The following is a 21415-nucleotide window of genomic DNA, read 5'->3' as shown; positions in this document are numbered from 1 at the left end:
CATAGGTGGTAACAAAACCAATCCAGAAAAAGGGTTCTCCTTGCCCAGGTCTTCCTGTACAATGAAAAGACTGGCAGCTGGTATTGATCTTCTCCCTTCAATACTTAGGGGTTGGCAGCTTTATAGAAAAGGGCAGTCTTGATCATAAACCTGATTGCATTTGCACCAAACGGTAGAGTTGGCCTAACCTTCTGGTGCTCACTTCTTTTCTTTACTAAAAAAATGTCCCTTGTGGCATTTTTTTCCAGAATAGGGCACTTTAATCTGTATTAAAACCCTGTTCAGGCAGATAATCCTTTCTCCTCAATGTTTTTCTTAATGGCATCTGGGAACTTGTATGCTGCCTCTTGGTTGACAGAACTGCTTCTCCTGTTATCTTGACATTTTCTAAAGCCAAAACTCTTTCCAGAATTGTCAAACCATCCTTTGCTGGCATTAGATTCTCCAGCTTCAGATCTTTCACCATCCTTTTAGTTTAAGTTGTCACATAATGACTTCATTTTTTCTCAAATCTTTAGTCTATAGGTATTCCTTTCAATAGCAATCCTCTGCCCACATAAAAGATGCATTTTCACTACAAGATAAAAAGGCATTTCGCAAGACGTGCAAGGTTTCTATGCCTGCTGGTGAGGCTACAGCAACAGCTCACAAATTTCCTTTACTTTTTTCACAATGGTCCTTAAACTAGATTCATTTATCTTAAAATGGCAGGCAACTGCAGCTGCAGACCACAATCTACAATACATATAAAGTCATTTAACTTTTTCTTGGAATGTCATGACTTCTCTCTGTTTCCTAGGAGCACTTCCAGGATCTTTGTAAGGGCTGGCACTTTGTAAGGATCCTATGGTGTTATTCAATGTCTACGGTATTGCACTGAACATGAGATACAAGAAGACGAGATCACTTTTTACTGCAATAAGCAATTTACTAGAGAGGGAAAAAAAACCCAGCTCAGAGTAGTGTGAGCTATGTGAACTACACAGAGAAGAGACATGACTACGGGACCTCAGGTCACCCCACTCCATGCCCAGGAGTAACTCTTTAAAGTCATTTGGTTCCTGACTAGCTGCCTCCCCCATTATCTTCATGTTCCCAGAATGTGTGATACAAAGAACAAGAGATAGCCAATCAATAGCTCATGTTTTCATGTGAATTCTTGGCGAACAACTCAGACACTGCCTCTTCGTTTTCTTTAAAAAAATCCACTTGTAACTGCTGTTAATCAGAGTGTATATTTAGGGCAATTTGAACCTTTGCTCCTCAGTTGTAGCAAGCTTGGCCCAAATAAACTCTCTACTTAAATTAAATTTTGTCTCCTCTTCTTTTTGGGTCAACACTGGAAAGAAGAACTGCTCACATGGAGATTATTGGTGTCTCACGGTGTTTTAAGTGGATATTCACAACACTTGAGCTCACCACAACAGCTACAGGAGGTGGCTATGAAATCATTACACTAGTACAATATGTACTAAAGTTAATGTATGTAGTTATGATTTAATGTTGCATCTTTATATTTGTTTCTCTGGACTGCAAATGGCACCACACATGGTCTGTGTTTGTGTGCAAAAGTTTTGATAAATTTTAACTTTTTATAACAGATTTGTAGCTATAAATTATTTATAACAGACTAATAGCTATAAATTATTTTCTATATTCATGACATACCTTTTTCTTAATTTCTTCAACAGCTATGCAGTTCATCTGCGAGTTTTTTCAAATTGTTGTAAATCTTCAAAAATGTTTACAATACGCTTATTTTTCTGCATATAAGTGGACCTGTGCAGTTCAAACCCATGTTGTTCAAAGGTCACCTGCAGTATTCCTTTTTTTCTTTTTTTTTTTTTTTTTTTTTTTTTTGAGAGAGAGTTTTGCTTTCACCCAGGCTAGAGTGCAGTGGCTCAATCATAGCTCAGTGCAGCCATGACTTCCCAGGCTTAAGTGATCCTCCCATCCCAGCCTCCTGAGTAGCTAGGACTACAGGCATGTGCCACCATGCCCAGCTAATTTTTTCTTTTTTCTTTTTTTTTTTAAGAGAGACGGGTTCTCACTGTGTTGCCCAGGCTGGTCTCAAACTCCTGGGCTCAAGCGTTCCCCGACCTCAGCCTCCCACAGTGCTGGGATTACAGGTGTGAGTCACTGCACCCAGCCAACAGCACTGTTTAAAACTTTTTTTTCTAATTTAGCATAGTAAATATCTTTCCTTAGAACATTTGCCTATCTGTCTGACTGAACATATACTTTGTTAAGACAAAATGTTTAAAAAATAGAGTACATGAATCTCAAACTAAGCCCAGAAGACTTTTAGAATAAACTTCATGGCCTTAACTGGAGATCCTGGGTAGTTCATGACCATGTGCTTTCAGGTTCACTTTCAGATTAACATGCAATAAAGGGAGGAATTCTCTAACACAGGCCCTGACCCAGCCTGTCTTCCAATGTCACCACACCCAAGCACTATCTTAATTGATGTATCCCTGTCAACCCCAAAGAAAGAGAGGCACGAAGATTCAAAGTTCTGGTCAGAATTGGTCTCCTTGTTAGCAATTCATCCATCAAGAGCCAATAAAGAAACAGAAAGTACAACATAAATTCACTGATAGAATCAAAAAATAGAAAATAAAGGTGCAAAAGAAATAATGTCACCATCCATGTGCTCCTTTACAGCAAAACTCATTATTCAATGAGCAGCACTCCCAGTGGTTTTTATTCCTTGCATTTTTGTTTTATTTTGTTTTGCTTTCAGACAAATTAGTTACTAAATATTTAACACGAGAGTTACATCAGTGTCTTCATTTGCACACTGGCGCTCTATGGAATTACTGAAAACAAATGGGCCTAACAAAGGAAATTAATCTTATATATTTTGTACCAAAATGTGTGGCTGCTTTAAACTCCTATGCAAAGATCATATGGATTTACTGACAATCTGAACAGCTTTTCCTAAACTAAAACACAGAACCAGCCTCAAAGTGATACATTCTGATGTGCAGGAATATTGGTGAATTTGTCATAGATAGCAATGAGAAATCCATGATATGATAGAGCCTGTGCACTGGAAAATTAATCTGGCAGTAGGAGGTAAACTAGAATGAAATAAATAGAAATGAGTACAAGAAAGAGAAATTAGAGGTAATAGGAAATAAGAAAAGGACACAATTAAGATGTAGAGTCAAAGGCACAGTTTTCAGGGTTTGTTCATCCATCCAAAAAATATTACTGAGCCCCTGCTATGTGCCAGGCCCTGTGAAAACCAGAGTGAACCAACAGTCCAGGAAAGGAAAAAGACATTAAGCAAATGTACAAAAACAAATAAATAAACAAACAGTGATAAGTGGTCAAAGAAAAGGAACAGGCAGTGCATGGTTTAGTTTGGGTGGACAGGCCAGGGCATGTGAGTACAGTTTCAAAGGCCAGAGAGAGTGACCTGGCAACTGAGAGGGGTGGCCAGGGGTCATGATTATCTCCTGGGGTATGAGAGAGGCTGGCATACATGAGGATCTAATGGCCCAGCCAGTGAGTAACAGGAGGGTGGTGTCTGAGAAGGAGACAGCCATATGGTGAAAGGGAAGGAGTTTGTACTCCAAGGGCAATGGGAAACTCTAACGTCTTCAGGGTTCAGAATTGAACCTATAAGGATAGAGTAATTATGGCAGCAAAGAAATCAGATAGGAAGGACCCTATCTGCTATGATATGGTTTGGTTCTGTGTCCCCACCCAAATCCCCAGTGCTGGAGGAGGGGCCTGGTGGAAGGTGACTGAATAATGGGGGCAGACTTCCCCCTTGCTGTTCTCATGACAGAGTTCTCATGAGATCCGATTGTTTAAAAGTGTGTAGCACCTCTTCCTTTGCTCTCCCTCTTTCTTGCCAGCCATGTGGAGATGTGCCTGTTTCCCCTCTGCCTTCTGCCATGATTGTAAGTTTCCTGAGGCCTCTCCAGAAGCAGAAGCCTGTACAGCCTGCAGAACCATAAGCCAATTAATCCTCTCTTCTTTATAAATCACCCAATCTCAGGTATATCTTTATAGCAGTGCAAAAATAGACTAATACACCCTACCACTGCACAGACCAGGAAAGAAGGGAGACAGGAAAGGGGATGCCAGGTTGCAGCAGTCATCCTGGTCGCACAGACAAAACTGTGAAAATTGCAGCTGCTCATCGAAGATATGAGTCCTCCTTGCAGGCACTTAGAAAGGATTGCACTTCCCTGCCCCTGGAGTTCAGTGTTGCCATGTGATTTGCTTTTGCCATGCAGACCTGCCATATTCAAGATGGGTGCTGTCCCATCAACTCAGGTCCCAGGACAACATGGAACTAGGCTCCCAGCCCACACTCAGTGGAGAGGTAGTACAGAAGAAATAAACCTTTCTGTTCTAAGCCACTGAGATCTGGGAGTCCTTGGCCCATAATGACTGATTCATGACAGAACATAATGAATATAGAAGAGAGAAACAGAAGAGACACAGGAGGAGTTACCGATTCAAAGCTGGTGATGAAATAACACTCCCCACTAAAACAAGAATGTAAAAAGGACAACCTAACTTGGGATGAAAAGCGGAAATTTTTGTTTCATAGATGCTGAACTTAAGGAGCTGGTAGGAGAGCCAAGGAGAAGAGTCAGGCAGGAAAACAGAAAAGCAGGTCTAGGGCAGGGTGGGGCAGAGCGTGTGGTAGAGAGAGCAGAACCAGAACTGAGATAAACTGTGGAAATTGCCATGAGGGGGTGCCCCCCTTTAGAGTAAAGGGAAGAAATTAAATTCTATAAACCAGTGGTAGAGAAGAGAACCTTTAGGAATGCCCCTGTGTGGTAAGTGCAGCAAAAAGAGTGAAGACAAAGGAGTAGACATCAGAGAGGAAGCAGGAGACGAAGGAGAAACCTGTTCCAAAAAGGAAGAGGGTGCTGGGTGGAATGGGGTGAGCACAGAGACGCCACCCCACACTACGGACGAGAGCAGGTCACGGGGATCGGAGCAGTGGACGGTGAGGAAGCCGAGGCAGACCAAACAGTCAGTGTGGAAGTAAAGACCACAGCTGGGTCAGTACAGCCAAGAAGCCTCAAGCTGGGGAATGGCCAAGGGCAGAACCTGTGATAAACAGCCTCTGGCATCTCAGAAACTCCCAGCCCTTCTCTCTCTACCATTTGCTAAATTCTGAGCAACTTTTAAAATTGCTGGTGCTCAAATATACAACAGGAATAAAAAGAACTGCCTCTTAGGAGTAAGTGGCTCCAATTATCACAGCACATTCTCAAAATCATTTCTCCTGTCATTCTTGAACAGAGTAATAAAAGTACTACATGTCAACTGCAGAACTCTGGAAAGGACAGAAAATCGGGGGGAAGAAAGTGAACTTCCCATCATCCCATCTCCAGAGACAACTACTGTTAACATTCTGCATTCTGGTTTATGTTAAAGACTAAACACAGATAATCGGTCAGGCTGATAGCCAGTCAACGAATGTACATGAGAGATTTATGCTAGAAAAACAATTTTGTGACAGGTACGCTTTTAAAACTTCATTCTTATCAAACCTACATTCCACAGTGTACAGCACAGCTTCTGTCCATGTGAATGGGGCCCTTGAGTTGTAGAATGGGGTAGCCCTCCAAGCAAAAGGTTTAACTTAACACTATGACCAAGATATCTCTATAGATAAATTGCTACAGGGCAAATATTGCTTCTAAGCTTACTGTTTGACTTTTACCTCTATGCTACTTATAGAGACAGACGTTTAGTGTTAACATGGGGAGGCAACAGGCAGAGTGGCCAGGAGCTCAGGGTGTGAAGTTACAGTGCCCACGTTCAAGACCCAGCCCCCGGACCTATAACCGTGACCCTGAGGTGACTTAACCTCCTGTGTGTGAAGCCCTCAGATGCATTCTAGGACATCACAGGTGGTCAATAAATGCTGGCTCCAGAAATATTTTGTCGAGATAATCAATCTTTTCCCTTAGTAATGTAGTAAGAGCTTGCATTTGTTAAGCACTCACTGCTAACCACTTTACATGCATTAACTTACTTAATCTTTAAAAAACTCTCTAAGATAATAATACCTAACAATCCCAATTCTCAGATGAGCAAACTAAGGCTTGGGCAAAGTACGTTGCTTGAAGTCCTCAGCCCATCAGTGGCAAAGCCAAGGCTCACCTTCAAAGCCCAGGTCCAACTGGTTTCTTCTTGTACTTTCATACTTTAAAAATCCCTCTCCGGGTTGGGGGTGGTGGCTCATGCCTATAATTCCAGCACTTTGGGAGGCCAAGGTGGGTGAATCACTTAAGGTCAGGAGTTCAAAACTGGCCTGGCTAACATGGTGAAACACCATCTCTAGAAAAATATAAAAATTAGCCAGGAGTGGTGGTGCTTGCTTGTAATTCCAGCTACTTGGAAGGCTGAGGCAAGAGAATCACTTGAGCCTGGGAGGCAGAGGTTACAGTGAGCCAAGATCACACCACTGCACTCCAGCCTGGGTGACAGAGTGAGACTCCATCTCGAAATAAATAAATAAATAAATAAATAAATAACCCTCTCCACCTTTACGTGATTGTTTGCCCATGTTTTATGTGGTTTCTTTTATTTTACAAGTAACTATTACATTTCATTATAATTCATTTCATTATGTGCTATAAGGTAGGGCTCCAACATTATTTTTTTTTGTAACACCATTCACTGAATGGTAACTCACCATATCCGACTACTGCTCTCATGATACCTAAGTGCCCACACACACACACACAGGCCTGTTACTGGATTTTCCCTTCCACATCACAGACCTCCCATCCCATCCTTGGGCCTGCCTGACAGAAAACAGTCACATTAACTACTCTCAGGATTACACTTAGGGAAGGTCTCTCTAAGAAGCATATGCTCATGGCCGGTTGAAACTTCTTTCCTGAAATAGGTTTCAAAAAGACAAAGGGAAAATCTATTTCAGGATGTGTTCTCAGCCAATCAATGAAACTGTTCCCAAAGTTGGCAACTGTATTTCTCAAAACTTCTCTCGCTTCCTCCAAAAACTTGCCCTTCTTTGCCCAAGCAGCTCTGCTCCTTCTCAGTCCTACCTGGCCATACTAAACATTTGCTCAATTTCTTATTCTTTCCTAGCAAAAAACCTCCCTTATCTCTTCATCTTCCAGGGCCAGTCCAATTCTTCATAAACTCATTCCCAAAAACACCAGTTCTGTGCTTTCATCTTCCTCTGGTCTCTGAGCCACCCGTTGGACTCTTTCCATGGTACGCCTTTGGACTGTAAGTCACCTTTGTGTAGGTGACTGACCTGTCCACCTATTTAGGTCATAAACCCTGCACAGGCAAGCTCTGACGTGGCATCATGTTCTTAGCACCCAGCAGAGAGCCCTGCTCCAGAGTCGGCCTCAGTAAATGCAGACATTGGTTTCACAGTTCCTTCCCCCCCTGTTCAACTCAAGGCCTCACTAATGTCCTCCTGACTCCTAATAGTTAAATAGACTAAAAGCCAAAGTAATGGAATCTGCTGTTGATTATCTAGTCCAAGAAGGGCCTCCACACTGCATCATGTATTTCGGGACATTTCTGTTCGTTAGGACTCCATTGGAAGGTGGAGAAAAACAGTGCAGAGAAACGCAGGCCAGTTTAGTTAACAGCTTACTGACATCTGATTTTAAATTATAGGCAAAAACAAGGTTTTGCCTTACTTGAGAATTTCAAAGAACACCGTAACCGGGGTCTCACATTACTTCAGCGAGCACTGGACTCTTGAGCTGAATGAATGGGGCATGAGAGAAGCCTTGGGCAGACTCGGGGACATTACCATTCCATACCCCCGTCCACCCTCGTCCAGTAACACCAAGCAAAATTTAGCAATGACCTGACTTGGTTTCATTTGTACTGCTGGAGCTCCAAGGGGTGTGGAGTGGCATCGCTGGCAATGGCTCGACATCTAAGAAGAGTCTGAAGCTGAACATAGTGAGATAAGATCAGTAAGGAAACCAGGCAGCCAGATGACTTGCATATTAATACCCCAGTGCAGGACAGCCAGCACACCCGTGCAAAGGGATGTGGCCTGATATTCACACGAATCTCAGAGAAAGGACACTTCCAGGCCTTGAGTGGTATTAATACATCCTCTTAGATCTTGGCCAGTATGATGCCATCTTTAATACATCTGAAAGACCTGAGGTGAAATTCCTTCAGGAGCTCCAAAAGTAATCATAACTCAATCCTGCTCAGGGAATTCTCTCTGGCTTTTCTTCTGAGCTTGCGTATGTTTTGACCATGCTACCTTCCCATTCTAAATCACAGAAAGCTACTTCTGAAATTGTGAGGATTCTTCCTTCATGACCAAAAATCATGAATTACTTTTCCTACAGTTAGAAATGTTCCTAGTAGTACCTCCACTACTTTTATAAAAGCAGCTTAGGGTTGAGTATGGTAGCTTGCACCTGTAATCCCAGGAGTTTCGGAGGATTGCTTGAACCCAGTTCAAGACCAGCCTGGGCAACAGGGCAAAACCCCATCTCTACAAAAAATACAAAAATTAGCCAGGCATGGTGGTGCATGCCTGCAGTCCCCGTTCCTCTGGAGGCTGGGTTGGGAGGACTGCTTGTACACAGGAGTTCAAAGGCTGCAGCAAGCCATGATCATGCCACTACACTCCAGCCTGGGTGACAGATTAAGATCTGTCTCTAAAAGCATAAATATATAAGAAATACATAAAAACAGCTTCAAATAGAAGACTGTTGGTGGAATAAGGGACTCTAGAAAAAACCCAGTACACCTCTTATTTAACAGAGCAGGAAGCCTGAAGTTCAGAGGCATTAAGCAACAGTTAAAAGGGACTTAAGTAGCTGGCAGAATAGATGCCAGCCACTGTCTAAGAGCTTCACCCATATAGCTCAATTAATCCTTCCAACAACAGTACAAGGAAAGCATAATTATTAACTCCAGTCTACAAATGAGAAAACTGAGCCTCAACAAGGTTAAGTTATATAGCTAAGACTGCACAGCTGGTGAGGCATAGAACCAGGATTGCAATCCATGCTCTAAGCTACTAAACCTCTAAGATTAAACCCCAGAAGTCCTGACTCCATGGAGGGTCCTCTCCATTATGAAGAATTCTGGGTAGACCCGGTGGCTCACACCTGTAATCCCAGCACTTTGGGAGGCCAAGGCGGGTGGATCCCCTGAGGTCAGGAGCTTGAGACTAGCCTGGCCAACATGATGAAATCCCGTCTCTACTAAAAATACAAAAAATTAGCTGGGTGTGGTGGCATGCGCCTGTAATCTCAGCTACTCGAGAGGCTAAGGTGGAAGAATCACTTGAACCAGGGAGGTGGAGGTTGCAGTGAGCCAAGATCACATCACTGCACTGCCTGGGCAACAAGAGCACAACTTTGTCTTAAAAAAAAAAAAAAAAAAAAAAATCTAAGGGTTATGACAGCGCTAACCACATTTGGAAATGCCTGCAAAGCTTTTTCAGATGCTGATTAGAACAAATTAACAATCAAAGATTTTTAAAAATAATCTGAGAAATGTGAAGAGCAAACTAACAAGTTGTTAATTTTATCATAATGACATTACAGTTATGTATGAATAGATGCTGTTTTTAAGAAATATATACTAATTATAAAGAGGTGAAATGATATAAGGCCTGGGGCTCACAATCACACATGAAAAATAATAGAAGAGATATATGAAACAAGTTTGGCAAAATCTTGATAACTATTCAATCTGGATGATCAAATACAAAGGTTTATTATCCTATTCTATTTTTTGTATGCTTATTTTCAAACTTTTCAAACAAATTAATACAAAATCATTCATAAAGGTCCATAAACCTGAACCCATGAAAAATGAAGCTATTGAACAACGTAAAACGGAGAAGCCCATGTTATATTTACATTTTAGTTTGTTTTTAATGGCAGCCTTTATCATCCACTGAACTATTTAATTTTTTTCTGACCTCATGACCATCCACTCATCAATACTTGAAGCATGGGAAAAGCTAGTCAACCCATACGTAGTTTAATTTTTTTTTTAATCCATCTGCAGAACTGCTTTCTTAGTCAGCTAGTTAAGAATATTTATTGAGCATTTATGTCATGGGCATTGTATTAGTGCTGACCCAAGTTATCAGACACAGAGCAGAGTAATTATTCCCATCTAGGGACAGATGCACAGACCATGGGATTCGGAACCTGGCACAGTTGCTGCTCCACCTCCTGAGAAGTCCAGGGTTACCTTACCTCACCTCTCAGACCTTCACACAAAACGCTTGGCCAGAACTTAGTCGGCCGGTGCACCTGCTGCGGCTCCCTGGCAGACACTGGAGCCACTAGAGGAAGTAGGCAGTGGCAGAGTACTGGGCAGGAGGTGAGGGGATAAGGGGTGTGGATAATTTTTAGTATCTGTTAGCCCTCCCAGCTTCTTCCTTCTGCAGTTCAGAACCATCAGAATGCATTTCCCATTTCCCATTCAGCCGGGGGCCCTCACATGCCCGAGTAGACCCACTTGCTTCCCTGCATATTTCTATCTGCTCCATCACAGGTTTTATCAGACAGGAGACCACAGACAGACAAGACTAAGAGTTAAGACGACAGCCAGGCATCTGGCTCTTCATGCTTAAAGGCGTCCAATGAAAACATGTACTACTAAAGTGTCATGAGGTAACACAGTTGGCAGCCAGTCACACATGGGAATGGACACTACCAGGTCACCATTAGTGGGCCATCCTCCGACGGGAAGGGCAGATATTCACGGACTGCTGCACATCAGCAGTGTTGTGTCTGCAATTCTGTGCTCCCCCTACATGGCTTATTAAACCAGTACATGCAGCACCATGGAAATCACAGCACACTGACACACTTTATTTACTCTTCTTCTGCCTCAAATCCCTGATGATCACGGCAGGTCCCTAGTAAAGGAACCAAGTTCCGTGTGAGAACCAAAAAGATATCAAAGAAGTTGCAGGCTTTATCCTTAACACGCACTGGCAAAAGTCAGGAAGATGCAGGAAGCCATACAGAAGGTAGTTGGTTATGGAAAAGAGAGCCAGGTTCTGGTCTATTCTCAACTCCTGCTCTACTCCTTACCTGATCGACTTCCCTAAAATACAAAGATTAAATCCCTGTTTATTAGGAATCAAATTGGAGTTAGAGAAATCTGGAGTGAGTTGGAAGAGCTAGCAATCTAAAGAAAATCCAAACTGAGCAAACTGAATACAGAAATCAGCGAAGCTTCATCTCCAATCTCCACAAAGGTCATTCATGCAATTCTGTGTCTGCCCGGGAAGGGCATCGATCTGCCACCAAAATGATGCATCTGCCCCTGTGTTAAGGGGCCCAGCACTCTGTCCTGACAATTCCCCACACACCAAGCCACAAACTCCACACAATAATTTCCAAGGCCCATCTTCTTGCACTGTTCCGACAAACCCCACAAGTCACACCCACCCACAAACAAGCCCGTTTCAAGAAAACAAATGCCGGCGGCAATGCAAGAAGCTCAAAGTTTCCAGCTGCCCTGCAGAGCTCGCTCCAGCTCAAACGTCACTCCACTCCCGCACCATCCAGGTGAACTGGGTTGTAGCGCGTTTCCAAATACAGCAGGACCAGCGCTGGTTGTGAAAAAGTTAATTGAAAACTTCATCTTTCTCACATCCAGAGGCCTATTCTTAAAAGACGTTCTGCCACGTGCAGATTCATTTTGCGCTGCTCGCTTTGCTTGCTTCGAACACCCAAACGTCACAGAGATTTGCACTAATGCTAAATTAGCGAGGGTTCCCATCAGGCCCCCAACTCATCCTAAAAGGCGGCCAAACTTCAGGATGCCGGCTTGGAGGAGGGGCGCAGGAGAGGATGCGGAAGCTCTTCGCTCCTGGAGTTCAGCCCACCCAAAGGGTTGGCAGGGGCATCTCCACCCTGAGTCGCCGACTGAGTGAGAAAGCCCCCACCTCAATTCCCCTGCGCCCCTCCAAAACACGCGAGGAGAGGGAGACTGGGGGAGGGATGCGAGGGAGTGGGCAGAGAGTGATTTCCCAGTTGACAGAAAGCAGGTAAATTGGGAGAAAGCCGGGTGAAAAGAGAGAGAGGGCGACGTCACTCCGCGGAAATTTCCCAGGAGGAAGGGGGCAGCGATGGGGAGGGGATCTTGTGTGGCGGGGAGGGGTCTGGGAGTTGCAGCCCCTCCAGGACCTTCTTTTCTCCCCTGTCCAACCCCCTCCCGCCCGCCCCACCTCCTGATTCCGCGGACCCGGCAGGGTCGGCGGCTCCGCCTCAGCCCCACCGATTAAGAGGCGCCCGGCCCCGGCCCGCAGCCGCCCGAGCCCCCGTTCCCCGGCCCGCGGCCGTCCCGCACTCACCAGGAGCACCGAGCCGCGAACCACCTCAGACACGCTCTGCCGCAGCTCTGCCGCCGTGCCCGGCTTACTCAGCGCCCGGGTGAACTTCCGAGTCTCCGCCGAGGCGGGGAGCAGCGGCGGCTGCGACATCATCCCGCTCCTGCCGCCTCCGCCTCCCCTGGCTTCCGCGGCCCAACCCGGCCGCGCGGCCGCCAGGTGCGCCCTCGGCGCCGGGCCCGCTCCGCCCGCCGCTCCCGACGCCGCCGCCCCCTCCCCGCGCTGCTCTCCGGGCGTCCGGCCACCGCAGCCCAAGCCGCGCCCTCCGCGCCGTGTCACGCCCGGAGGCGCCCCCCTCGGCGTCCGCGGTCTCCCGCGATTGTAGCAGCGCCCGGGCTCGCTCCGGGCGACCGTGCGTGTGGCGGCGGCGGCTCCCCCATGCCACCAGCCTCCCTCGGCGACCGTTCGCCGGGCCGCCTCCTCGGGGCGGGGTGTCCGGCGCGGCGCGGCGCGGGCGGGGCGGGGCGCCTGGAGGGCGGAGGAGGGGCGGGCGCGGCGGGACAGCGGGTTAGGCAGGTCGGCGCGGCCCGGCGAGGGAGCCTGGCTGGGGGACCCGAGCGGGCGGCGGGATGGGCGCGGACTGCCTGCCCGCGGGACTCCCAGCGGGGAAGGTGGGAGGTCGGGGCCGCCTCTGCTCCAAGCCGCACGTCCGAAGACCCGAGGAGGGGACTGCGCAGGCCACTAAGAGGGCGCACAGCCGAGGCTGAACGAGGCGCGGTCTCAGAGCCAGGTTTCGTGCCCAGGGAGCCCGGCCGCGCGCAAGGGGACCCCGAAGTCACCGGCGGGGTCGGGGCTCGGTGCACCACGCCCCCTTCTGCGCCCGGGGCCACTGCGGGGACGGAGATCTCAGGAAAGTAGCCTTTATTTATGCCGCACCGATCGTTACCGCAGGCCGGGCGGACCTGAAAGGAGCGCCACTGCTCGAGAACTGGTGCGGGGCGCAGCGCGCTCGTGTTGGCGCCTGGGTCTCCCCACCGTTCGGTCCCTGGAGACACTGAGCTTGCGGCGGGACGTTGATGGCGGGCCAGGCGTGGGAGACTCGCGGACCCCGGCCCGCCGGGACGGCCAGCTGCGTCACCTTGGACGTGGACAAAACTTCGGAGCCTCGGTTATGTGGCCTCTAACCTGAGGACAACGGCCTGGGAGGGGCTCGGGTGACTCGGGGGCCGATTTGGCCGGTCTGCCGCCCCTCCGCGCCGGACCGCCAGGCTGGGTGCCCGGGAAACCGGGATGCGCCGGCCTGCGAGCGCACCGTGACGCAGATCTGGCGGCCGCTAGCGACAGCCACCTTTCCCCCACCACACACACACCTTTCCCGCTTTCTCGTCCCTAAGGAGCCCCCGCCACCCCGGCTCCCTTTCCATCTCTCTGAGGAAGCCCGGCGCAGGCTAACGCTGAACCCGCCGCACCAGGCGGGGATTTGCGCCAGGCCCGCCGCGCATGCTCAGTGGTTGAGGACTGGGCGGGTACCCCGGGCGGGGAGCCTGACTAAAGGGCGGCTCCGCTGATTGGCCGGGCTGCTCAGGCCACGCCCGTTGCCTCGAGACGGACAGTTCCTTACCTGCCGAGTCGGCCTCGGCAGAGCGCGGTGGCCTTGAAAACCCAGTTTTGGGAGAATCCCTGCCGCGCTTCCCGCTCAAGTACGCAGAGGTTTCATAGCCGCCATAACCGCGGTGGAGGAGGCCCGCCTGTTGGGTCCCACCCCGTCAGAAAGCCTAATGCTGGCCTGAAGCGTAATCTTAAAGTGGTGGGGGAAAATACTGATCTAGCACAGAGAGCAAAACACCTCCGTTCTGGGTTGAATGGGCAGGCCTGGAGGTGAGGCATGCCGTCAGCACTCAATAATTGCTTACAGGATTAGATTGTTTCCCCAGTGGGTGGGGACTGCAGGATGTAGCATTGAGTGAGCCTGACAGATTGGAAGATAAAACTAGTAATGTGTGATAATAAAAACAATTACGCACTAACCTGTTTCCTCCTCTGTGAAATACGGGAATGGCCTAGACATTTTCCAGACCCTCTTCTATCCTAAGAGTGGAGCCAGGTGACAGCAGGTACAAGCCGCCCTTTCCCTGCCTTCCCCGGGAACGCACGGAAACCTTTCAGCTGCACGAGTGTGGCTGATCAGTTCTTATCTGAACTGTTGACAACAGTTGTCTTCTGAGAATCATAAATTAGAACCTCCCTTTAGGCTTCTGACTCCCTAAAAGGTAGCAGACAACACAAAACTTTTCCCCATTTATTACCTTGGTTCTCCAAGCTGTATCTACTTCTATACAAGGCTATTTTACCTTTTTAATTAAAAACAACAACAAAAGCACCTAAGGTTGTAGGGTTTTATTTTTTCTTTCTTTTTCTTTCTTTCTTTTTTTTTTTTTTTTTTTTTTTTGAGTCGGAGCCTCACTCTGTCGCTGGGCTGGAGTGCAGTGGCACGATCTCGGCTCACTGCAACCTCTGCCGCCTGGGTTCGAGAGATTCTCCTGCCTCAGCCTACCGAGTAGCTGGGATTACAGGCATGTGCCACTATGCCCCGCTAATTTTTGCATTTTTAGTAGAGGCGGGGTTTCATCATGTTCACCAGGATGGTCTCGATTTCATGACCTGGTGATCTCCCTGCCGCTGCCTCCCAAAGTACTGGGATTAGAGGTGTGAGCCACCGCACCCGGCGTGTGTGTGTGTGTGTGTGTGTGTGTGTGTATGTCAGAGTTTCACTCTTGTTGGCCAGGCTGGAGTGCAAGGCGCGATCTCAGCTCATGGCAACCTCCGCCTTCGGAGCTTAAGCTGTTCTCCTGCCTCAGCCTCCCGAGTAGCTGGGATTGCGGGCATGTGCCACCACGCCCAACTAATTTTTTGTATTTTTAGTAGAGACGGGTTTTCCCCATGTTGGTCAGGCTGGTCTTGAACTCCCAACCTCGTGTGATCCACCTGCCTTGGCATCCCAAAGTGCTGGGATTACAGGTATGAGCCACCGTGCCCAGCCCTTTTTTTTCCTTTTTTTTAAGAGCTCTATGATTACGAGAGAGAGAGAGAGAGAGAGAGAGAGAGAGAGAAGTCTAAAGAATAAAATTTCAACAAATGGTTTTAAAGATCAAATTGGCTTCTATTAGCAATTCATGAACCAGGCAGCTTTCTGTCCTCAAAATAGACAGGAGCTCTGTGGGAATGGAAGAACATCTGGGTTTTGTTAAGGTAACTTAAGCAGGATCAAGGGAAAAGCACAGTGCAGAAAGCACACTGAGTAACTTCAGGTTACTCTCCTTTATAGGTTAAAGCAGAGGGGGCTGCCTTAGCTGGTTCAGGCTGACTGGGCTCATTTGACTGGTTGCTGTGAATCTCCTGGTTTTTGAAAAACCGGCTCTTTGGGGGATTTTCCTGTTTTTTTAAAGTCTCTGTTTAGTTATGTGGCACTTAACATGGTGGCTTCATTTTAGTTTGGTCTGTTGGGGCCTAGTTCAGGAGCTCAGTCCAAAACAATGGCCTACCACAAATTTTATTTAAATATATATATATCTGGAAAGTGAAGAATTCTCCAAACCTACCAATTTCATCCATATCTCTACCACTCCTACATTCTGTACTTGCTTGCTGATTCGGTATATTCTAGAATTGGCAGATTTTCATTTAGGAAAGCAGAGAATGACACACAATGTGCCAACAGTAGTCATTGACACTGTCTACCCAAGCGCAGGTGCTGACAGACAAGGAGGCATGGAAATGTGAACTATGCGCAGGAAGGTGGATTCACCCAGCAACCCAGAAAGGAAGCTCGTCTTCCTGGTGAAGTGCTGTTGATATCAAATGGGACATTCCTGGTGTTCAAGTTTTAGCAGAAACTTGGTCCCTACTGTTCTGGGGTGAATTGTACTCCCCCAAAAGACATATTGAAGTTCTAAGCCCAGTACCTGTGAATGTGGCCTTACTGGAAATAGGTCTTGGTGGATGTAACCAACTTCAGGTGAGGTCCTACTGGAATAGGTAGGCCCTAATTCAATATGAATGGTGTCTCTTTTTTCTTTTGAGATGGGGTCTCTGTTGCCGAGCCTGGAGTGCAGTGGTGCAATGTCAGTTCACTGCAGCCTCTGCCTCCCGGGTTCAAGTGATTCGCCTGCCGCAGCCTCCAGAGTAGCTGGGATTACAAGCACCTGCCAGCACACCCAGCTAATTTTTGTATTTTTAGTAGAGATGGGGTTTCACCATGTTAGCCAGGCTGGTCTCAAACTCCTGACCTCAGATGATCCGCCTGCCTCAGCCTCCCAAAGTGCAGGCATTACAAGTGTGAGCCACCATGCCTGGCCTGAATGGTGTCTTTATAAGATGAGACACAAATATATACACAAAGGGAAAATACTGTGTGACAACAAAGGTAGCAAGGAGAATACTGCACACCTGCAAACCACAGAACAGCAAGTATCACCAGGAACCACCGGAAGCTGGAAGAGGCAAGGAAGGAGTCTTCCCTAAAGCGCCAGAGAAAGCACGGCCTGCAGACGACTTGATTGCAGACTTACAGCCTCCAGAACGGTAACAGAATCCATTCTGTTGTTCTAAGCCATATCATTTATGGAACTTTGTTACAGCAGCCCTGAGAAACCAACATGCTGGCCAATGGCTATTTTTAAAATTTTCACCAGAGTCAGCCCAGAATTGTGTGAGTTCTTTTGACATCACTGTTTCCTGGGGAGAGGTCATACTTTATAGAGGGGCAGAGCATCAGCCCGAAAGAGGGTGCTGCCTGGCATGAAGCTGACCTCTGGCTGGCCTGGGTGGATGGGGTCTCAGGTATAGAAGATACATCCACCTACATTAGCTTGATGGAGTAACTTCATCTTTGTTTTTTCACGCTATAGGAAGAAAGCTTTTCTTCTGTTGAAAATGATACTAGTAGGTAGTGGAGATGAAACATAATTACAACGAGTTTTGAAATTTGCATATAAATGACTGTACTACACCCAAATTTACTATTCAAGCATTACCCATGTTTAATGATATCCTCTTACTACATCATTTCTTTGTTGGGTTTGCTTTAGGGTTTGTATATGTCTTAATAACATATAATTAGTTTAAAATCTTTTCTGGATATATCTTGAAAGAGCATGTCTGTTTTTAGCAAAAATAACAAGTGGTCCGTAAAAAGGAGGCACTCCTGTGAACTATGGCATACAGGGAGGTATGAAAGGGGACTTCCACTATTTTATCCTGGCATTGATTGAATTTTTTTTTTTTTTTTTTTTTTTTTTTAGACAAATGCTTGCTCTGTTGCCCAGGAAGGAGAGCAGTGGTGCCATCATAGCTCACTGCAGCCTCAAACTCCTGGACTCAAGCAATCCTCTCACCTCAGCCTCCCAAGTAGCTCAGAGGACAGCTGCATGTGACCATGCCCACCTAATTGTTTTACTATTTGTCGAGACAGGGTCTCACTCTGTTGCCCAGGCTGGTCTCAAACTTCTGAGCTCAAGTGATCTTCCTACCTTGACCTCCCAAAGTGCTGGGATTACGGGTGTGAGCCCCCGTGCCTGACCTGACTAAATTTTTTAAATGAACATCTACTACCTTTATACTTCATTTATTAGGTTGGTTCAAAAGTAATTGTGTCTTTTAATACTTTAGTGGCAAAAACTGCAATTACTTTTGGACCAACCTAAAAAACACTTTTTTTTTACAAATTTGCTTTTCAAAATTAATCCACTAACACTTAGAAGTAGGCTTTTGTTTATTCCACTAGGTAACATAAGTAGAAAACACATCTCTTCAAGGCAGAGCATCTGGAAAAGGTATTACAATTAATCTAACACAAACATTTCCAGATACCACCTAGGGTTCATGTTACTGGAGGAATGTAATCCCCTCTTTCACTTCTGTTTTACTCAAGAGACATTCTTAGAGGAAATTAAATATGAAGTCTTTAAGAGATAGCTGAGACCAGGGCGTGTCATGCTTTATTATGTATATAAGTCACCTGTGGATCTTGTTAGACTGCAGGTTCTGACTGAGAAAGTCAGGTGTGGTGTTCAAGATCCTACAGAGCTAACCGATTCCAGGTGATGTCAAGCTCCTAGATCAGATGCTGCTCACCTGCAGACCACACCTGGAGTAGGAGACAGTTTGACTTCACTGCAGGCTCTTGAAGCTTCTCCAGCTGACCTTCAAAATTCAAGCGGGAAGACGCCAAATACTCTACAGGAAAATGGGCAAAATTCATGACCAAACAATTCATGGAAAAGATATAAAAATGGCTGGTAAACATATGAAGAGATGTTTGACCTCATTTATGGTGTAAGAAATGCAAATGAAAACTATACTGATACACAACTTCTCACCGAATTGGGAAAATTCTAAGTTGTCACACTTAATATGGAAAAGCTATTGGGAAACAGGCGCTGTCACATGTCACTGGTAGAGACACAAGGTGATACAGCTGCTGTGCCATGGAAAATGGCAGTATCTAAGAACACAACATATGCATTTGCCATTTGTGCCAGCAGTCCCACTACTAGAAATCTTCTGTGAGAATACACCTTACACAATAAGAAAATATTATGCACCAGGTTATTCACTGAAGCATTATTTGTAATGGCAAAATATTGGGGAAATATCCAAATATTGGAGATTGAGAAAATCTGGTGCATACACACAAAGAGATATTCTTCAACTGTGAAAATGAATGAGAAAGATATTAATGTACGTGAAATGATTCTCAGGATATGTTGTTTTGAAAAGCAAAAATCAACTGAACTATGCTGTCTTTGTTTAAAAAATAAGGGAAAATTTGCTAGTATCTGCTTATTTCGACCACACTCCCCCAACACACACACAGGAAGGCTAGCTAGACATAGCTAAGTCTGTCGCCTTCAGGCGTTAGGTGGGAATGAAGCAGAAAGAAGAGAAGGAATGGGGAACATGGGTGAGTGATACTTCTCTGAATACATTTTTCTGTACAATTCTAACTTTTTGATGTTAATGTATTACATATTTTAAAAATAAGGCAGAAACATATAATTAACAAGAATAAAGAAAACTCTAAAATGAAATATAAACAGAAACACATGGACAGACCTGTATAATGAATAATGTAACCACATTGAAGTCAAAACATTTTTTAAAGAACAAACCCCAGTAACTTTGAACAAAGCATATGAACTATATGCCAGTAGGTGTTTAACCTAATGGCATTGAAACGAGCTCTCGGAAAATATTAAACTCAGGTAAGCTGGCTGGTTTTTTGTTTTGCAGATTGGACTAGACGTTCTGAAATGAATTTCTGTATATTTCAAGATTGATAAAATAAGTAATATATTCTTGATAATAGGAAGTAGGTTTCTCACTGTCAGAGAAAGGATTTAAAAATATGGAAGGAAGAAGGAAAGAATAAACCATGCGATGTTGGATTGACTTTGGGGGTATTAGTATAAACTCATGAGTTTTAATAGATTAGATAGATGACAGGTAGAGAGAGAGAAAGATAGGTTGATACATATGACATCAGTGGTGTGCCACTGGCCTGTCCCAGCTCTATTTTTGAGAATTTTGCAGCAGGCTGATATTAAACTGGTACTTTTAGATTGACTAAGGTGGGACTTATTATCATCAAGGAAATTGGCAAATGCTACAAATGGGGGATTTTTTTCCCCATAGAGCCAATTGTTGAACATTCATCAGCACACTAGAGTGTGTGTGTGTGTGTGTGTGTGTGTGTGTGTGTATACATACATGTCTTTTCTAGTTCCATCCACTGAAATATCCTACAAGCAGTCGCTTTCATAGTCATGAGCACACCTAGCACCTAGAACTTGCTTTTCAAGTAGCAATCTCCAATGAAAGGAGCCAAGGCTTTTTAAAGAAAGAGTTGATTTCAGAACTGGGGCGGGGAAAGTTCAAGACAATCCTGCAGCATCTTAACCAAACATGCCAGAACACAGCCTGGGCAGGGATCCTGACTGTGCTAGGTCCCGTGCTTCCCAGAATGCCTGGCCCTGTGCAATGGCTTCCCTAGGGCTCTTGTACACTCTCAGAGAAGCTGAAGCCCATCGTGACCCAGAGACTCTGTTTAGCTTGTTCACTCCTGGGACCTTCCATCTAAGAGTGCCAATATTGCCCTACACAGGTGAGTCTGTGCTCCCCATTCCATTTTTAAAATAATCACTATTAAGATACATTTATATGTAAATAGTTCTTGACAAAATATTTCATTGAGAAAATTCAACAGACAGGTTGAAATCAGAGTGGGACAGCTAAAGAAAGAACTAGTAAAACAATAGACCAGAAGGAATAATGCATGGGTAGATGCAGGCTTCCCCACCTAGGTTCCCCTGCAAGGAAAAGCTCCTTGCCCAGAAAGTAAAGAGGACAGCCTCAGCTACCAGCTCCATCAGGGTCTGCCTCTGTTTCTGCTGCAGAAAGCACCTCACGGGAAACTCACACTGGGTGAAGGAATAAAGTAGGAGCTGAAAGTTGCAGAGGTTTCAAGCTGATGTGGGAAAACTCTGATAGATGATATTGATTCCAAAGCTCTCTGGTGGGTGGGCAAGTGGTTTGTCAAGCCTGTACCACTGTTCAACTTCTTTCTCTGCACACACCTGGATCCGCCTCTTTCCCTTCACAGGTGTTTATTCCTAATAAACATCACCCCAAACTTGCACCCCAGACTTCATCTCAGCATCTGTTTATGGTGAGCCCAGTCTGTGACAGTCCAGAATGCAGCACAGAGAATGAGATGGACGATATGAGGAAAGAGTTGAAAGAAATGGAGGAAAAGTGAAAAACGTCTAACATGAAATAGTAAGAGAGAGAAATAAGAGGAAATCCATACCTAGATGCATCATAATGAATCTGCAGAACCAAAGAGAAGATCATGAACGTAAAGACAGACTGCTCACAAAGATAAATGATGGCTCAATGTCAGTGAAAGCTAGAAAACAGTGGAACAGGCCCAGCGCAGTGGCTCACGCCTGTAATCCCAACACTTTGGGAGGCTGAGATGGATGGATCATCTGAGACCAGGACGTCGAGACCAGCCTGGCCAACATGGTGAAACCTCATCTCTACTGA

The 21415-nt window shown here is 45.8% G+C and overlaps 1 protein-coding gene across 6 annotated transcripts in view; it reads right to left on the bottom strand.

The window, feature by feature from the left end:
- The window catches only part of DOCK9 (dedicator of cytokinesis 9), a 294205-nt gene extending 281402 nt beyond the window's left edge, over nt 1–12803 (bottom strand). For 5 of the 6 annotated variants that reach the window (XM_074387504.1, XM_074387512.1, XM_074387508.1 and 2 more), the window contains exon 1: nt 12335–12803. In XM_074387504.1, the coding sequence (XP_074243605.1) occupies nt 12335–12466 (132 nt within the window). In that variant the 5' untranslated portion in view covers nt 12467–12803. The remainder of the gene's footprint in view (nt 1–12334) is intronic. The other variant, XM_074387490.1, reaches the window with a different exon arrangement.
- Nucleotides 12804–21415: the final 8612 nt, after the last annotated feature.

The sequence above is a fragment of the Saimiri boliviensis genome, chromosome 16 (assembly GCF_048565385.1).
Source record: "Saimiri boliviensis isolate mSaiBol1 chromosome 16, mSaiBol1.pri, whole genome shotgun sequence".
Lineage (NCBI taxonomy): Eukaryota > Metazoa > Chordata > Mammalia > Primates > Cebidae > Saimiri > Saimiri boliviensis.
Note: the sequence above shows the minus strand (reverse complement) of the source record. Positions and strands in the feature narration are given on the sequence as shown.